The sequence below is a fragment of the Marmota monax genome, unplaced genomic scaffold (assembly GCF_021218885.2).
Source record: "Marmota monax isolate L192 unplaced genomic scaffold, Marmota_monax_Labrador192_F-V1.1 WCK01_AAM20220418_F8-fsc00021, whole genome shotgun sequence".
NCBI classification, from domain to species: Eukaryota; Metazoa; Chordata; class Mammalia; order Rodentia; family Sciuridae; genus Marmota; species Marmota monax.
The window spans coordinates 18,344,938-18,363,751 of NW_026695228.1; the positions used below are offsets into that span (position 1 = coordinate 18,344,938).

Genomic DNA, 18,814 nt, shown 5'->3' on the forward strand with positions numbered 1-18,814 from the left:
TTACAGAGTAAAAATAAATTTCCATCACTCAACCCAAGAAAAAGAACATATCAACATCTCAGAGGGCCCCTGTCCAGAGCTGACTTGGCCAGAGGCTGGCAGCCACCATCTTGCTCTTCTGTGGACTCCACCTTCCACGCCTGCATCCTTAGAGTGCATTGTCTCACTCTTGTTAGCATCACACAAATGGCTCCTTCTCTATTTCTTGCCTGTTTAGCCTCCTCCAAGATCTACCCACATTGTTGCACGTGGTTATAGCTCATGTACCTATGACCACATACTGTTTCTGATTTTGTGTGTGCTACATGAGCGATGCTACAAGCGTTCCTGGTCCTCTCCTGGTCTACGCATGCTCAATACTTCCAAAGTGGTCACATCCCATTTAACATTGCCCTGTGAGGCGGGTGAGGCCCCAGTGTAGCTAAGAGCGCTTTTGTCTGAAAGTCTCCCTTGTTTCACAAGGCTTTGGCCACCTCTGCTTTCTTTTGAGGATGCTGTGCTTCATAGAGTTTTCTCTGTCCCTTTACTTTCAATCTTGCTGTTCAGGTTTAGGTTCTCTTCTGAATGGTATCAAACTGAGCTTTAAAAAGCAGTCTACTACATTAACTACTCAGCAAGGCCACTACTGTGGGAGCAAATATTTATTTATTCATTTATATTTATTTTTTAGTTGTAGTTGGACACAATATCTTTATTTTATTTTTATGTGGTGCTGAAGATTGAACCCAGGGCCTGGCATGTGCTAGGAGAGCACTCTACTGCTAAGCCACTAAATCCCAGCCCTAAATATTTATTTTAAGACACTGAATTTTGCAGTAATCTGTATGTAGCGATTGATGATTAATACCATAATATCTTTGGATTCATTTACTCATCCTACCTTTTATCTCTTTGCTTTCCTTTGGATAACTACTTTATTCCTAAAACAAAACAACAAAACAAAACAAAAAACCAAAAAACAAAGCTTAAAGTAATCCACTCTATTCCTTTTAGGTTACCTTAAAAATGTTAATCTACTTGTGTACTAGAATCTTATCCCTCTTCCTGCATGAGCTTTTTTTTATTTTTATTTTTTGCCACGCTGGGAATGGAATCCAGGGCCTCACACATGCCAGGCAAGCACTCCAACCACTAAGCTGCAACTCTAGCCCTTCTGTGTAAGCTTCCTAGAGGCTGCAGCCCCAATCACCTCCCCTCTGGACTTACATACGCTCATCACAACATATTTTTTATTTATAAGATCAATGCCTCTTTAAATTTCTACCTTCTTTTCTTTCATTCCTTCTCATATTTTAGACTGTCCGTCTGTGACTGCTATCCCTTCAGCCTGAAGACATCCTTAAGAATTTTGTTGTTGTTGTTTTTAAAGGAGAAAGCTTACTTGTTTCATTAAAAAAAAAAAAAAAAAAAGTTTGAGAGATAATATTCAAACCATACAATTCACTTGCTTAAAGTGTGTAATTCAATAGGTTCTAGCATATTCAGAGATTTATGCAACCATTATCACACTTTTAGAACATTTTCATTATCCTAAAGTAGATTTTGTTAGTGAGGAGAGTCTGCTGGTGACACAATCCTTGGCTTTGTCTGTCTAAATGCATCTTGTAAGACACTTCTCTGGGTATGGTTGGTGATCTTTCATTTTTGTTAACAGGAAGTGTCATGAGCGTGAATACTGGTCGTGGCTGAACATTGGCTTGAAAGACACATCTGTGCTCTTTGATTTTAAGATTTTTTTTTTTTGTTCTACAATTTTATTATGATGAAACTACAGATATGGTAGTTTTAAAATATGTCAAATACTTAAACTGTCCTCCCTTCAAGAGGTGTGGCTGGGGTGTGGCTCAGTAGAAGAGTGTACAGAGCACGCACCAAGACCCCTGGGTTCCATCCCCAGCACTGCTGGAAAAAAGAGGGGGGGGGGAGGGGAGGGAGGGAGACAGAGACTTAATTCTCACTTCAAGTATGGGCTGGATATAGTGACTTACTTCTAACAAATAGGATGTAGCAGAATTCACTTCCAATATGGGTCATAGTGAGGCTCCAAAGCTCCCTTCTGTTTTCTCCCTTGATCTCCACTCTGGGAAAATCAGCTGTGGTGTCATAAGAACACTCAGGAAACCCTCTGGAGAGGCCCATGTGGCAGGAAATTGAGGCCACCAGTCCAAAGCCATGTGAGTGAGTTGCTAGGGAAGCACAACCTCTAGCACCAGTCAAGCATTCAGATGACTGAGACCACACAAGAGACCCCAAGCTAGAATTGCTCAGCAAGGCCACTACTGTGGGAGTAAATATTTATTTTAAGACACTGAATTTTGCAGTAATCTGTACGTAGCAATTGATGATTAATACAGGTACAAAAATTTTTAAGTAAACTTGCTGAGTTAGAATAAATATACAAGTAAACACAATGAATATTCATAAAGTAAAAATACCTGATTAATCACCGTTCAAATCAAAAACATGTGAATATAGTTTTCTTTCTTTTTACTGTCCTGCTTGAGATTTGTTGGTCTTCTGGAATCTGTGGATTAGTAATTTTCAAAGGCTCTAGAAAGTTCTCACTTGTTGTTTCCAATTTTGTCTCTGCCCCACTTTTGTGGGTTTCTTCTCCCTGAACTCCAATCCCATGTTATGCTGGATCTTTTCACTCTATTCTCCATGTCTCTCAGCCTCTTGTTTCATATTACTGATCTTTTTATCTTGCTGGGCTGCATTCTGGAAAACTCCAAATCCATGATACTAGAAGCAGATGTGGTTGGCCACTGCTCCTTCAACTACCTTCTTTTTTTGATTTTCTTTTCCTGAAACCTCTGTCGGCTACAAAACATCCATCAGTATAGCAAGGCTCTCAATCTGCTTCCATGTTACCTCTTTACTTCCCTTTGTTACCTTCAATCTATCTCCTTAGCTTTACCTTCCAATTTATTAATCGCTTTTTTGACAAGTTACAATTTAGTTCTCCTAGCAAGTTCATTTTATTATTAATTTTTAAATAATGGATATTAAACTGAGGGGTGCTCTACCAGGGAGCTACATCCCCAGACCTTCTTATTTTTTATTTTGAGACAAGGTCCCCCAGACTAGCCTCCAACTGTGATCCTCCTGCTTCAGTCCACCAAGTAGCACAGATCACAGGCACATGCCACCACACCTAGCCTGGATTCTTATTTTAATATCCACTTTCTTCATTTCCAAGATTTCTAGTCAGTTAACATTTAATGCCTGTTCTTGACTTACTGGGGTCCTCCTTTATCTCTCTGTTGATACAGCAAATGCTTTTAGGATATAACTTTTATCCATTTCCTGGGATATAAATCCTCCCACTTTTGGGGATGTTGGCTATTCTTTAAGGCACTGCATTGTCTCATGTGTTTTGTCTTTTACTTTCTTTCTTTTAAAATTTTTTTCTTCGGTAATGGAGATTAAACCCAGGGACACTCTCCCTACCACTGAGTATCCCCTTCACTTTTCATTTTTTATTTTGAGGAGTCTCACTAAGTAGCTGAGGCTGGCCTTTGAATTTGTGATCCTCCTGTTTCAGCCTCCCAAGCTGCTGGGATTACAGGTGTGCTACTGAGCCTGGCTATTTTTGTTGAATGTTTGCCATGCATGGCAGGTTTTGTTTTTCTATCCTTATATAAGGGTAGTTTTTCTGTCAGGGAACCTAGAGTCAAAAACTCAGAAGCATCCTGTTCATCAGCTCTCTGGGTTCTTATGCTGTGGAATGACCCAACTCCAATTTCAGAACTGGTGCTGAGTGGGAGCTTAGTTCCCAGCCACCAGGTGTCTGAGTCCTTCCACTGCCATAGACAAGCATCCTGTTTCCAAATGCAATCCCAGGAGGTATGGGGAGTCTTGTCACCCTTATTCCTAGGAAAGAAAGGCCAGAACCAATCCTGACAACTACAGTCATGTTTCATCCCTGTAACTTGTGGGAATCAGAGTCCTGGCTTTGGTCTTGTCTTACTGCTCAGTGAAGGAACTGGCCACCTACCCCTTGCTCATAGCTGCACGTTTTTATTTTCTTCTACACAGGAATTACCTTCTGAGAGTAGAAGCACAATTTTAATTTAAAGGATTTTACATATTGTATGGGTGTGCTGGTCTGTGTGTTTACGCACACACCCTACCTCCATGACCCAAGTCCTCAGCACTGTCTGCCAGAGCTGGGCCACTGTGTTTCTGGAATGCAGCATAAAGAGAAGAAGCCACACTGGATGATTTAGAGCAGGAGCAGGAGGCTCAAGGGGAAGCTCTAAAGAAACTCAAGGGTGTAACAACCCTAGAGGCGAGGTAGTTTCAGTTGGCCACTGGTACCTGGAGTCTGAGCTGATGTGGCCAGGCAGTTCTAACTAAGAGCTCCCAGCAGTGGCAACAGCCCTCAAGCCAAGACCTCAGGGCCCAAGATCACACCTGAACCCAGCCTACCACATCACAGTCCCTAGAAGAATGGACCTTCTCACTCATATAGGGCCCTGTCCTAGGGAGCCACGGTTTAGCTTTGTTAGAGCAGGGAGAAAAGCTGCTGAGGGCTGGGCAGAGTAAGGGAAATTATTGTTGGGCCTTAAACATGGAGTGGCCCTGCATGGAAATTTATAGGGCTCAATCTCATCCTTCTCTTTCTCATACTTTGAAGGGATCTATAGAGAATTAGGGAGGGAGCCTCTCCAGCCATACTGCAAACTATTGCAAGGCCTCGGCCTGTGGGAAGTCTTAGGAGAACTCTCAGACCCTGTCTCTGTCATCCAGGGGTTTTAAGAAGACACCACTGACCATAGGCTGGGCCAGGCCTTGGACCCACAAGGTCAACCCCAGGTCTTTCTCATGTAGCCCTCTCCATAAGCCCAGCTGGACACAGGGGTAATTCATATCAACTGCCACCTCTGAGGCCACCATATATTAAGAGCCCAAACCCACAGTACCGTAGGACCCAAGAAACATTTGACAGTTTCTACCATACAGAAGGGTTTACTTGTCTCTATTTACAGACATTTTCTAAAAGTTTGGAATACATACATATGTACAAACATAGGCACGTCCCACAGCAGTTGCTGGCTCTGTCCTATTCCAGTGGTAGGAACCCTCAGGAGACAAGGAGCTGGCGACATCCCATGGAGGTTTGGACTCGATGGGGCTGATCAGTTCTGAGGAAGACCTGGATGTGATGGTAACCCAGCCCCCACTCCTGCCCAAGAGCATCCACCTACAGGACACCTGGTGGGCAGATGGGGTACGAGGCACACCTCAGTCAGAATCACAGGCCTCTTGTTCAGTGGTGGCATCCACTGCAGAAGCCAGGTTGTCCTCCTGGCCTTTCAGCCTCTCACCTGGAGGAAGGGAAGATAGGCAGGGGTAAAGGCTCCTGTGCTTGGGCTGCCACCCAGAAGGTAGGACCTGGCCTGCCAGGGCTGCACTTACGGATCAGCTCGGCGATGGCCCTCTGGGTACGCTTTTCAAGCTTTTCCAGCTTCTTGGCCACGTCTCTCTTGAGGTCCCTGGAGCAGGAGGTGAGAAAGCAGGGAGGCTGATGACAGGCTGGTGTGGCTCTGGGCCCTCACCCCTACTGCAGCTCTCTGGCATAAGGAATCACACTCAGTTGCCTGAGGGGACTTCCATGGAGAGCAGACCAAGATGTTCCCTTCTGTTCCTTCCTGTGCCTCGGAAACTCATTTACTCATCATTCTCTGTCCCACTGATGTGGGGGGACTAGTGACGTGGGATGGAGCCAAGGGTGGATGTTTCCTTAGGGATCCTCTAGGTCCTGTGGTTGCCATCAAGAAGTGACTTGCTCTGGCTGCTGTGGGCCCTGCTCCGCGCCCAGCCGCAGGTGACCAACTCCTAACCCGAACTCAGCCTGCTCTCTTGTACTCTGGGTTTCCTAGGACACAGCCCTTAGGCTTTTGTTTCATCAAATTAAAATCTCCAAATTCCCACAGATGATGCAGTACTTGATACAGAACCAAGCTGCTCAGAACTGCAGGTGAGGGTACAGCCCCTACCTCTGACCCACGGCAAAGTGAGACACAAACCTCTTGGCTCATAGCACCCTCCCTCACCCTCTTTCTCAGCTGGGTGAGATGGCTGAAGAGGCTGGGAGGCTTGAAGGATGAGCATCCCATTTCACAGATGAGGAAAGTAGGGCCAGAGGGAAACAGGGATAAGACACCTGTGTCTGCTCTTCTTTCCATCCCCTCTACCCGGTAGTCTCCTGAATGGGAAGATTGGCTTTGCTCAAATGGCACCTTTTGGAGCAGGGTGGGCTCTTACCCATTCAGAACAGCTTCCTGAGGGGACTTCTGCTCCCCTACCTAAGACCCTCTTTAATTTAATGATCTTTCCCATGATTCTTGCTTCTTAGTACTTATTTCAAACTAATTATCTTGTGTGGCTGTGTCTGCACAGTCTGCCCCCTGTTGGGAGGGTAGGCAGGGCTCAGCCCAAGGGCAAGGCCCAGCACCAAGGTCCCACAGTGGGTCTGTACCAGGCTGTATGAACAACACTCACCAGTCAGGCTTCCGGGGTGCCAGATTGGCCAGGTCCTGGGGAGGGAGGAGACACTCATCAGGGTTGGAGGCTCACGCAATCCCAGGGGGAGAGGGAAGATGGGGTCTAGAGTTAGAGAAATGGAAAAAAGGAAAGGAGGAAGTAGTGGGGACAAGGAGAGTTAGGTTATGGAAAGGGAAAAAAGAAATGAAGAGGAAAAAGGGGGGAAAGATGGAAGGAAAGTGGGACACAGGAGCAGCAAGGTTTCAGGCACCCACCACTTCTTCAATGACGGGCTCTGGCTTGGCAGCCTCCAGCTGCTCCTTCACCTTCTCTTCCACTAGAGGGTGCAAGACAACAAGATGAGACTGTTGGAGTGGCGCTGTCACCAAGCATGATGCCTGGATGCATCAGAGGAGACAAAGGCTTCTTGCTCCCTCCTCTCCCCTGAGCCCCCAACACTCCAGAGGTAAAGCCCTGTAAAGGCAGCTCTAGAGGGGTGGTCTGGACTTGCCAGGACGAGGCCAATCACCATGGGGTGAGAAAGGGCAGGCAGGAGGCTGCTGGCTAGAATTATCAGGGTCTAGATCTCCAATCAGGAAGCACGGATGCTAATCTTGACTTCAGTCTCTCCACTGTGAGTGGGCAGACTGCCTGGATATGTAGAAAGTATGGTTTTGTGAAGGGTCCTGCTTTCCCCATAACCCCGGGGCTCCTGGACTATGAAGGTGTCCTCTGGATCTTGGCCTGGCCAGAGCCATGGGTGGCTTTTCTTCCCATCCCGTCTCATATGTGTGCTGACAAACACCCCTGGCTCCACCAAGCTGCTGCTAGCAAAGTAGGCCCTGGATGGTCCCCTCTGGGAAAAGAAGTCAGCATACTAACAACAATGGGCTCTGTAGGCTGCCTCCAGACCCATCATCAGAAGCCCCATAAATGGCCTCTCTGCTCTTCTGCCTCACCATCCTCTAGCCACCGATGGGAGTCTGAAGTGGCCTCCTGATCCTGAGGCATGGGGTCAGTTCCTTGTGCTTTCTTCTGTTCTGCCTTTTGGTTCCCTGCCCTGACCCTGCCACTGCCCCAACATGTAGGGCCCCAAATCACGGAGCAAATCTCCTGGGAAGAGTCTAGAGCTCAGGGAGGTAGGGAGGGAAGCAGACTTGGAGTGAATGAATGGGAAATACTTGACCTTTTTATAACTATATCTATTAATTCATTACTTGTACAATGAAAAGTTGATAACAAAAATAAAGAATAAAATCTGACTCCAAGGCAGGACTGGCACTCTGTGGCATGTGCTTGTGGATGGCCAGAAGCTCCTGGTTGCTGTGCTGGGCTGTTCCCATCCTCTGAGCTGCTGGCCCGCTGCTAGGATGCCTGATGGTCGGCCCCTCCTCAGGGCTCACAGGACTCATCACCTGCCTGCTATATCCAAGCACCCAGGGCCACTTCTACTTCTCATCCCAGGAGTCCCAAGAATCTGCAACCCCTCTGGGCCCTCCCACAGGTCCCTAGTAGGCAACAGAGGACTCTGGAGGCCCAACTCCTGCCTGGAACTGCCTATTATCCTTTAAAGGAGGGCAACACCTGCTAAGGACAGTATCACAGTGCGGAGCTGGAGAGAGGACGCTCACCTACCTGCCACTGGTTTGGCCTGGGGCACCCTCCTTCTCTTCAGGTCCTCATCCTCTGGGACATAATTCCGCAGCCTGAGCTCCCTACAAGATTAGAGAGAAAAAGCAGATGAGACAAGTGTGAGACAGCCTCACTGACCTCACCCGACTTGCAAGTCAAAATGTGACAGACCCATGCAGGCTGTCTACTTCCTGGATTTCCTATGATCCCTAGAGATGACCAGGTGAAGAGGGAAATCAGGATTGAAGCATCATTGGGGCAGGTCCCTCAGCCCCTCATGTGCCATTCAGCAGCTGGACTGGCTGCTCTGCAAAGGCCCTGCCTGCCTGTAGGAGGAGTGTTCTCCAGAGCTGGGCCAGGATGTTGGTGAGCAGTCACTAGCTTTGTCTCTGGGATTATCTCATTTGACAGTTAAGGGAACCGAGAAGCACAGACTATCACTATCACTATCATGAGATAGCACTATGAGACCTTGAGACCAAGGCTAAGCATGACTTCCAGCCAGAGCTCTGGAGCTAAGTTACTCCTAAAAGAGTAGTACCCCCAAGCCTGGCCCCCTCTTCAGAGCCATTGTTTCCTGGGCCAAGGTCACACAGTCCTTCAATCATTAGTAGACAGGGTCTGGGTGCATTGGGCCAAAGGCACATGGCAGTGAGGTAGAGTGACAAGTGCAAGCCGCATTTCCAGAGGAGTGTGAATGTGTAAGGATTCTAGGAGGAGGTGACATCTAGGCCTGACGCTATGGTGGACAGGGCCAAGGCACAAAATACACGAGGCTGACCCCTCACTCTACAATGTGGGGAATGGCCTGTGAAGGCTGTGGGAACAGGCGTGAGCACATGCAACGCTGGGCAAGCCACAATCTGCTTGAACAGTCCTGAGACCTGAGCTGCACCAGTCTTCAGAATGCTCCCAGGACAGGCCACAAGTCTTGTGAGGAGGAGGACGCCCTAGGCCAGAATCACAGAGGGAGTTGTGGCCAGCACTGTCATTTTTTGTCCTCGTCTCAGTCTCCTCAAAGAGGGTGGGTTGTTCCAGGAGTTCACTGGGGGCCTCTCTGGCTCTGTGGCTCATCAAACCCCAAACACACATGCACAGACTGAAGGGGGGCCCTTGATTATTCTGCAGGACAGTAAGGTAAGTGTTCCTGGGGCTGCTGGGATTCATAAAGCAAGAAAAAACCTGGACATACACTAGTTCCTGGGAGGTGCAGAAGTAGCACCCTACCCTCTTTACCTCTTTTAGGTCCTTGACCACTGGCCCTTCAGAAGGTCCTGGGAAGGAAACCATTTCTCAAAGGAGGCCTCCCATACTTCATCCCCTATAAGCCTTCTGTCTGGGCCAGGCAAGGGTGCCTCTCTCAACCCCGGGAGGGAAGGCAAACTTTTCCAAAGCCAGAGGCGAGGTAGCTGATGGCTAAGGCCACACAGCCACACTAGCAAGCAAGTGACAATACTCTGAACTTGGATCTCTACGTGGGAGATGCAGAAGGTCCAAGGGGCTCAGGACCTGGGGCTACACTGAACCTCTGTGCAGAGAGTGAGAGGAGACAATGGCCCTGTATGGACAAAGTCCACCCCACATAATACTCTGCTTCTTCCAAGGAGCAGGGATGCCCCACCCTGCCTCAGGCCTAGGGGTAAACATCAAGTCACTGAGGCACATGCTGAGAAAGTGGGGCATGATTTGGTGCAATGACTTTTGTCCAAAACAGGGTGTGGAGAAAAGAGGAAGAGAAACTGGGTGTGGGAAGAAAACTGCAGGGATTACTAAGAAAAAAAAAAAGAGAAAAGAAAGAAAGAAAGAAAAAACTGGTTCCAAGGTTCTGTGAGAAATCAGTAGCAGAAAAGTCCAGCAGTGACAAGTACCCAGGCCTCTAGCCCCACTCTGCTGCCCATGGCTTCAGAAGACCAGCTGGAAGGGGGGAGGGAGAACCCAGCAGCACAAACATGGAGGCCAGAGCAGGAGAGGCAGCCTGCTGCTCAACACCCGCCTCCGCCCCTAGAGCTGAGTACTGGTTAAGCTGTCAAGGACACCTGCATCCCCATCTCTGTGGGACAGCCCCATCCTGGGCCTCAGTTGCCACATCTGTCAAATGGAGGCTATACTGGGTACGATCAGCTCGACCAAGCTGGGTTCAAGACGTCTCCTGACTCATTCTTTGAGAGGCAATCAAGAGCCTTCCATTCGTAAAGTCCAATTAACTGCCCTGCCCTCCTGCCAAAGGGCAGAAATCTCTGGGGAAGAAGCACTGGGTTCTGCTCAGTGATCTGGTCTTTCTAAAACAGGCCCAAGATTTAAACCCTTCCACAGCAATTCAACAAATCTTACAACAGATATATTTGAAACATCTGCTTATTAGCCTTGGAGAAGCACCAAGACAACAAAGATTTCAAGGGCTGCAAACCCAGAGATAAGGGAAGTGCAGCAACATGGGCCTGATGTCCGAACCTCTTTCCCCTTGAACCATCTGTCAATTTATAAGCAGTGAATGAAAGGCTGAGTTTCCTGCAATCTCATGGGGATGAAGAGAGAAAAATGCTTTTAGGGTAGCCAAGAAACCCTGACACATCCACCCCTTCCTAACAGCAGGGTGAAACTGAAACAGACCACCCTTCCCAAAGGCTGAAATGAAATAGCTGTGTGCCACACAGTTGGTGACCACCTGCCCTTTGGCAGACAGGGTTGGTGTTGGTGAGAGGATGTTTCTCCATTGGTCCTAAAAGGGGGGCAGGGTACCTCCCCCTGTCAGAAGGTAGAAAACATCCTCTCTGGAGAAAAGTAAATTACCCAGAACCTAAAATCATTCCTAGACTTTTTTGTACACAATATCCACGATTTAATGAAATCTATGGGGGGAAAAAAAAAACACCTTCTGGAAACTAAAAATTAATCAAATGAAAAATCTACAACTGAAAACTGTAACAAAAAATTTGAATTAAAAAAAAGGCTTAATAGCAGTTTGGATACAACTAAACAAAGAATAGAGAACTTCAAGATATGCCAGAAAATATCCAGACTGAGGCACAGAGGAATAAAGTTGGAAAATAGAGAAAAAACAAGAGATATATGAAATATGACAAAAGATCTACACATTTCTAGAGCACCAGAAGTAACTTTCAGAGATATGACTGAGAAGTTTACGGAATTAATGAAAAAATCGTGTAGGATTAATGAAAGAATTAATCACTAAACCATAAAGAAAACCATGCATCCCAAAGAAAAAGCATTCTGAGGCAAATCACTGCTAAACTACTAAAAACCAAGAGAGAGAAACAAAGATACCCAACGTCCAAAGACAAAATTAAACTGACAGCTGACTTCTGAACCTAAAGTATGGAAACCTTAAGACAACGGATCCACATCTAGAAGTCTGGAAAGAAAATGCCATGACAGAATTCTAAAACTAGTTAAAAAACCTTCAAGAGAAAGACTTCTCTAGAAAAGTTACAAGTATTAGTCATCAGAGGATCTGTTAGTCCAGAAATACTAAGGGATACTCTGGGCTGAAGGAATTAAGCTTAGGTTAAAAGCAGGACCTACAGGAAGAAATGAAAAACACCAGAGAGGGGAATTATGTAAGTAAATCTAAATGGATACTGACTGTATAAAATCATAATAAAAATTTGCAGGATTTAACATATAGAAACAATAGCACAAAAGACAAAGAACAGCAAACAGTGTCTAAGTATTCTGAGGCCTAGCACTATATGGAAAATGGTAAAAGTACTATTACTTTTCAGGCTGTGACATATTAAGGATGTATATTGTCATCCCTATGTTAACTATTAAAAGAAAGGTAAAGGAGAACATAGCAAATTAACAGAGGAGGAAATGGAATGACTAAAAATTTAAAACTAAAAAGACCAGAACTGAGATTAAAAAAAGGAAAGTCAAGAAACAAACAAAACAGCGAGACAGTGTTCATACAGAGCCGGCCCAGGGTGCTATTGGCTGGGGGCCGGGGGCTCCCCTTCACAGCAGCTGGAACTGCCACTGCTCTTAGAGACAGGGCAGGGTATGAGCTCATGGTGCCAGCCAAACCAGGTGGCTGCCCACACCCACTCAGCAGTCACTGGCATCTGGAAGTCATTCTTCTGTGGGCTACTGGAGTCAAATGCTGGTTCTGCTATCTCCACTTCAGAATGAGGCTGTTGGGGGAGGAGGTGCTGAAGACCTGCATTTGCAACAGGATTTCCAGGGTTCAAATCCTGGCTTCGAATGCTTTAGAGACATGGGCAGGATCACTGGCACCCATATGGAAAACAAGGCTATTTGTCTCTCAAGAGGTTATGTGGGGGTGACAGAGCAGTGTCAGAGGTCTTATCTCCTAGGAGTATTACCTTCCCAAACCCACACTACTGCCCCCAGAAGGCCCTTCTCAGACCTAAAGGGCTCCACCTGCTGGGACAGGGACACGGCAGACCCACATCCCAGGATGGGTCAGCCCACAGACAAAAACCTTTGTGTGCATCAGTGAATAAGCCACCCAGCACACACATGCATAACCTGCCAAGGCCCCTCAAAACCCCTCATGTAGCAGATAGAAAGTGGGCTTTGTGTGGCCTACAGGGTGGCATGGATATACCTATTTCTGCATACTGTGTACCGATGGGCAAGGCTGTTCAGGACACTCCACCAGCAGTTGAGGCCCAGCCAAAGAAAAGCCTCCTTCTTCCTTTCTCCCTACCTGCCATCCCAATCTATGTGATCCCCACAAACTTGGTGTCAGTTACTAATGAGACCTGGAAACTGGGCCAGTCAGGAGCCTGGCTTATCTTACTCTTCTCTGTAGCCCTTTCTGTTCAGAGCTGGGTGCGGAGCAAACCTGGACTGAAGCCAGGGGAAGAGAAAACAATCCAACACCAAGGGCCCTTCCTATGCCTGAGGCAATGAGTAGGCAAAGTGTCACAGGAAATGTGGGATGATCCCCAGAGTCCCAGCTCTCAAAGAGCTGAAGGCAAAGTGTGGGAGAGAACTAGGCCAGAAGAGGGCCCCTACCCTGTTCCAAGGCTACAGAGCAAACCTGGGTCTTATGCTAGGTGCTTTGGAGGACATAGACACCACAGCCTCTTCCTGGAGTTAACTCTTTCCTAATAGAAGAAGAACATACCTTGCAAACTCTGGCTATATGCCAACAAAAGAATGCCATATAGCCAAAGGGACAACTTTATGCTTTATAAACTTTTTTTTTTTTTTTTGTACTGAGGATTAAACCCAGGGACACTTAACCACCGAACCAAATCTCCAGCCCCTTTTATTTTTGACACAGGGTCTCACCAAGTTGCTGAGACTGGCTTCAAACTTGTGATACTCCAGCCTCAGTCTCCCAAGTTGCTGGGTTTAGAGGAGTGCACCACACTGGACTAATCTTTATGAACTTATGTGGAGTGAATGCTAGGATGATATTATAGATTGAGAAAAGCCAGGTGAGGAACAATATAACATGCTATCCTGTGTACAAACAAGCCGTGGAGGAGGGTTTGCATATTCCTGTACAGCTGACCTATAGAAGAATCCAAGAATCTGGCCCTAAAGATGGTCACCCAACTGGGAAGTTGGGAGTGAAGGAAGAATTTTAATACCTTTTGAATTCTCAACTACATGAATGCCTCAGAGGGATACTCTAAAATAAAATAAAATGTATAAAGATGTGCTCAAATAGCTGTAGCCATTAGGTGGAGCATTATAAAACCACTAAAAATAACGTTTGCAAAGGATGGTAGTTTTTTGTTTTGTTTTGAGATGGGTTTTGCTGTTTTGTCCAGGTTTGCCTCAAACTGCTGGGCTCAAGTGATCCTCCTGCCTCAGTCTCACAAATAACTAGGATTACACCATAGCACCCAGCAACACAAAGAATTATTCTGAACAAGTAAAAGAAAATGTACAAGGAGGGGCTGGGGATGTGGCTCAAGCGGTAGCGCGCTCGTCTGGCATGCGTGCGGCCCGGGTTCGATCCTCAGCACCACATACCAACAAAGATGTTGTGTCTGCTGATAACTAAAAAAATAAATAAATATTAAAAAAAAAAAAAAAGAAAATGTACAGGAAAACAAAATGCTGACAGTGATTATCTCAAAAGGTGATTTTTACTTGATTTTCTGTAAATTTCCAGAGTTTCTAATGTAATCAGGATTCCAACCAACCAAGTGGACAAAAGAAAACACTTCTTCACAAAGTCCTGATCCTACAGACTACTCACTTGGACAAAGTGCCCCAGGTCACTGTTGGAACCAGTTCTATCTGCTACATATTTCAGTGCCCTTTGGGGTCCAAGGGCCAGCCCATCCCCAACATCCTCACCAGCCCTCTCCTGTGCACCCTGAGACTCCTGCTCTCTCCATACATGTCTTGGGTGGCTACGTGTCCATCTTTCAGGCTCTGCCCTACAAGTTACTGGAGACCCAACTCCAGCACCCAGCACAGGCCAGCCTAAGGCTGAACAAAAGAATTCAGGGGACACTTGAGGAAGAGCTTTACTAGTTAGTAGTGTAGGGCTCACAGAGCTTCTTATGACTTAGTAAGACAGCAGGACACAAGCAAAGAAGTTGTGCCCTGCAGACGCAGAGGACAGGAATGTGTATGGGATGGAGTAACCACTCCTGAGTGACTTCCACAGTCTTTATGGCAAAGCAATAGGACAATGTCCAAGTTCTTATTCTACTGAGTCTCTTCTACCCCCCCCCCCACCGTACTAGAGATTGAACCCAGGGATGTTTGATCACTGAGTTACATCCTCAGCCCTTTTTATTTTTTATTTTGAGATAGGGCCTTGCTAAGTTGCTGAGGCTAACCTTTAAGCTGCAATCCCTCTGCCTCAGCCTCCAGAGTTGCTGGGATTACAAGTGTGTGTGGCTCTACTGAGTCTCTTTGTAAAAGGAGGAAACCACTTCCTCAACTCTGCTTCCTCCCTAGGTGTCCTGTGCTGAGCAGGCATGGTGACCACTAAGATGTCTTCCTCAAGGTCAGCTGCAGAGGCCCCACATGTGGGCTGGCCAGGAAGGTTCAGGGGCAATCACCTCTTTCTATGTGCCCCTGAAGGGAAGTGGCTGGAGAAAGGTGATGTTCTCTGAAAACTATAAAATCCAGAAGTAGAATTCTAGCTACTGAAGTGAAGAAAGCTTCGAAATTATGTATCTGACCCAACCTCATAACTGTCAAATAGGCTCATTGGGGTCTGGCCCACTTCACTCATTCATGCTTCCCGTCTTTACTACTGGGCATTAGCCTCTCTTCTCTCCCCACAAATCTTGAGGTCACTGCACACTCACCTCCCCTGTCATGGTCTATGTATGGGCCACTGTGGGTACAGGAGAGAGCAAGAAGCTCAGGGTGCATGGGACAGGGCTGGTGAGGACGTTGGGGATGGGCTGGCCCTTGGACCCCAAAGGGCACTGAAATATGTAGCAGATAGAACTGGTTCCAGCAGTGACCTGAGGCACTCTGGCCAAGTGAGTAGTCTGTAGGATCAGGACCTTGTGAAGAAGTGTTTTCTTTTGTCCACTTGGTTGGTTGGAATCCTGATTACATTAGAAAATCTGGAAATTTATAGAAAATCAAGTAAAAAATCACTTTTAGAGATAATCACTGTCACCATTTCTTTTTTATGTGCATTTTCTGTTGCTTGTTCAGAATAATCCTTTGTTTTTCTGAGCACTGTGGTGCAATCCCAGTTATCTGCGAGACTGAGGTAGGAAGATCACTTGAGCCCAGGAGAGAGGAGAAAGAGGAGAGAAAACAAAGTAACAAACCCCAGGGAAGGTGAGGCCAAGGATAAGACTGTAGGGTTCTAGAGGCCAAGTACTGGCCAGAGAGATCAGTGACTCTGACCACAGAAGGCTTTTTAATGTTCAAAGACATAGGAGCTTCTAAGAAACAGAAACACATCCCCAATGTAAATAAATAACAAAGCCTCAGGCTGGGGATATAGCTCAGTTGGTGGAATGCTTGCCTCACATGCACAAGGCCCTGGGTTCAATTCTCAGCACCACCAAAACAAAACTGCCCCCAAACCTTGCTGGTTACTGCCAATGGCCTGACTCTAGAGAACCACAAAAACCAGGGGAAAGGTGACCATCTCAAATGGCATGCAGACTGCTCCAGGCGGTGATCTGGCTGTTTCTTTCAAGACTATTCAAACCCCTTGACCCAGTAATCCTGCTCTGGGGAGATTATTCCATTAAACTGCAACAAAACAGGAAAAAGCAGAACAAAACTTTCTATAAGCAAATGCTTCAGGCAGTATTAAGGAGCAACAGTCTTAGGGAGACCCCCCCGGATGCTCTTCAGGCAAGGACGTGAGAGCAGGTTACCTGCAACCCTTCCAGAGGGGGTGACAGGCTCAGGACAATGCAACCATGTCTGGCTGTGAGGACTGAAAAAATATAAGATCAGGAGAGAAGAGAGATGCTGGGAAGAAAAAGGTCACAGAGGAACGTTTATGCTTGGCAGCTGCTTAACACTTTCCTTTCACACAATGTTAAATGGTTGGCTTAATAGTCAATGAAACATTCAAGCAGTCCACTGGCTTCCCCACCCGTGGGCAGAGGAGACTGTCTTCCAGTTGTCCCCCAGTAAGGCTACTCTAGCCCCACTCATGACAAAGGACAGGTACAGGGCAACAAAAGCTGCAGCCCACATTGGGCTGACTGTGCAGAGAGGAAACTGACTGTGTGCAGTAGACTCTCATCACAGCCCAAGGGGGTGGACAGAGGTTCCTTGGCACCCCATGGCAAAACCCTCTTCAGAGGGTTTTGAAAAGAGGGTAGGAGTATAGAGGGTAGGAGGGTTGTGGCTCAGGGGTAGAGCACTTGCCTAGCACATGTGAGGTACTGGGTTTGATCCTCAGCACCACCTAAAAATAAAAAAAATAAAGGCATTCTGTCCATCTATAACAACAATTAACTAATTAACTAAAAGGGCTGAAGATGTGGCTCAGTGGTTAACCCCCCTCAGTTTAATCCCCAGTAACCGCTCCCTTTCCCTAATCACTATGTGTGTGTGTGTGTGTGTGTGTATAAAACATCAATTTAAATTTAAAAAGAAAAAGGTTTATGAGGTGAATCCCACAGGGTTCACAGTTGAGAGTCGGGCTGGCAACACTGGCCATTCCAAGCCCAGAAGGTGGGAGGTACAGGGAGAGGCCCACCCACCCCACAAAACACTAGGAGAAGAGCATGGTGCTCAATGCCAGGTTGCTTTGGCTTGCAAACTGCCAGCCCTGCTGCCGCCTGCTGGACACACTCCTCTTTTCTTCATAGCTACCTGGCATCCCTAAGCCTGGCCAAGAGGACATGGAGGACAGAGGCCATAGCACCACTCCATGTGGGGGTAGCACTAAGGGTAAAGAAGGTAGAGCAGAATCATGCCTGGCGAGGGAGCTCACAGGCAGGAACAGCTCTTCTCCCTGTGTGAAAAAGGAGGCCAGATGAGCTCACTGTTCCCACCCTGGCTGTCCAGCAGATAGGAATCAGGGAGGGGCCAGTACCAGCTCTACTCTCTTTCCATTGATTTCATCTGCCTGAACTATGGTGTCCTCACCTATAAATGTAGACTATATCCAGCGGCATGAAGAGTTCAGGAGATGGCTTTGGAGGCACTGAATGCCATGACACATGAGATATCATGACTTTTTCATGCAGAAGGAACCCACCTGTGCTCTCCTTTTCCTCCTCCTCCTCAGAAGGGATGCACAGGGTGCTGGTCACACCGTGAGCTGGCCTCATCTTCTTCCCTAAACCAGTCCTTTTTTTCCTCTCCCTGTTCCCTTCCCTCTACTCTACTATCTTTCTGCTTTTAGACTTTTTTTTTTCTTTTTGATTAGTGTCCTGTGGATATATACAATGGTAAGATTCACTGTGGTATATTCATGTAAATACACAGAAAAGTTAGGTTAGATTCCTCTGTTCTTCCCATATCCTGTCTTTTCTCCATTCCCCTCGGTCACCTTCATCCAGCCCACCAGTCTTCCTTCTTTATTGATGGCCACCCCCACCCCTACTTTTCCCTTTTTTTCTCTCTTTTTTTCCCCTCCTTATTTTGGACTAACTTCCACATATCAATGAAAAAATTTGACCTTTGGCTTTCTGAGTCTGGCTTATTTCACTTAGTCTCCATTTCCACCCATTCACCAGTAAATACCATCATTTCATTCTTCTCTATGGCTGAGTAACTCCATTGTGTATATATGCCACCATGACCAGTCCTTTCTTGATTCATTCTCCCACATTCCTGAGAATGGGCCTATTCCTGAGAAACAGGATCAGGAAGAACAGGGCACTGCAGGTCTCTGTACTGCTTTTCAGTGAAAAAAAGGTGCCATGACCCATCCCACTGCCAGTGACTAGGACATCAGAGGCCTGGAGCTAGGCGGAGATAACTCAGGAGGTGGGGATGGGAGCTGCCCTGGTGGTCACTAGAATGGTGCAACTAAGTTATTATCAAGCTGATGTCATGGATCTGCAACACACCCTGGTGTGGACACCATCCCTGGGGCCTCACCCGCTGAGGCAAGAAGGCCTGGCATTTGCCAGACTAAAGGTTTTGGGCACCAGCCAGGACTGGGCCTCAGCTGGGTGGGACCGCTCTCCACAAGATGGTCATGCATACGTCAAGTTGGGGAACAGGTTTTCCATCCCTGAAGAAGGAAGGCCAATGGCCTAGTTTCTTTTGCAATATAGGACACCTACCCCAA

At 46.8% G+C, this 18,814-nt stretch overlaps 1 protein-coding gene across 2 annotated transcripts in view; it reads right to left on the reverse strand.

The window, feature by feature from the left end:
* Window positions 1-2,277: 2,277 nt before the first annotated feature.
* Window positions 2,278-18,814, reverse strand: part of Ccdc12 (coiled-coil domain containing 12) — a 51,307-nt gene continuing 34,770 nt past the window's right edge. For both annotated transcript variants that reach the window (XM_046437653.2, XM_058576789.1), the window contains 5 exons: window positions 8,125-8,204; window positions 6,765-6,826; window positions 6,508-6,542; window positions 5,422-5,498; window positions 2,278-5,330 (listed from right to left, as the gene is read on the reverse strand). In XM_046437653.2, coding sequence (XP_046293609.1) covers window positions 5,248-5,330; window positions 5,422-5,498; window positions 6,508-6,542; window positions 6,765-6,826; window positions 8,125-8,204 — 337 coding nt within the window. In that variant the 3' untranslated portion in view covers window positions 2,278-5,247. The remainder of the gene's footprint in view (window positions 5,331-5,421; window positions 5,499-6,507; window positions 6,543-6,764; window positions 6,827-8,124; window positions 8,205-18,814) is intronic.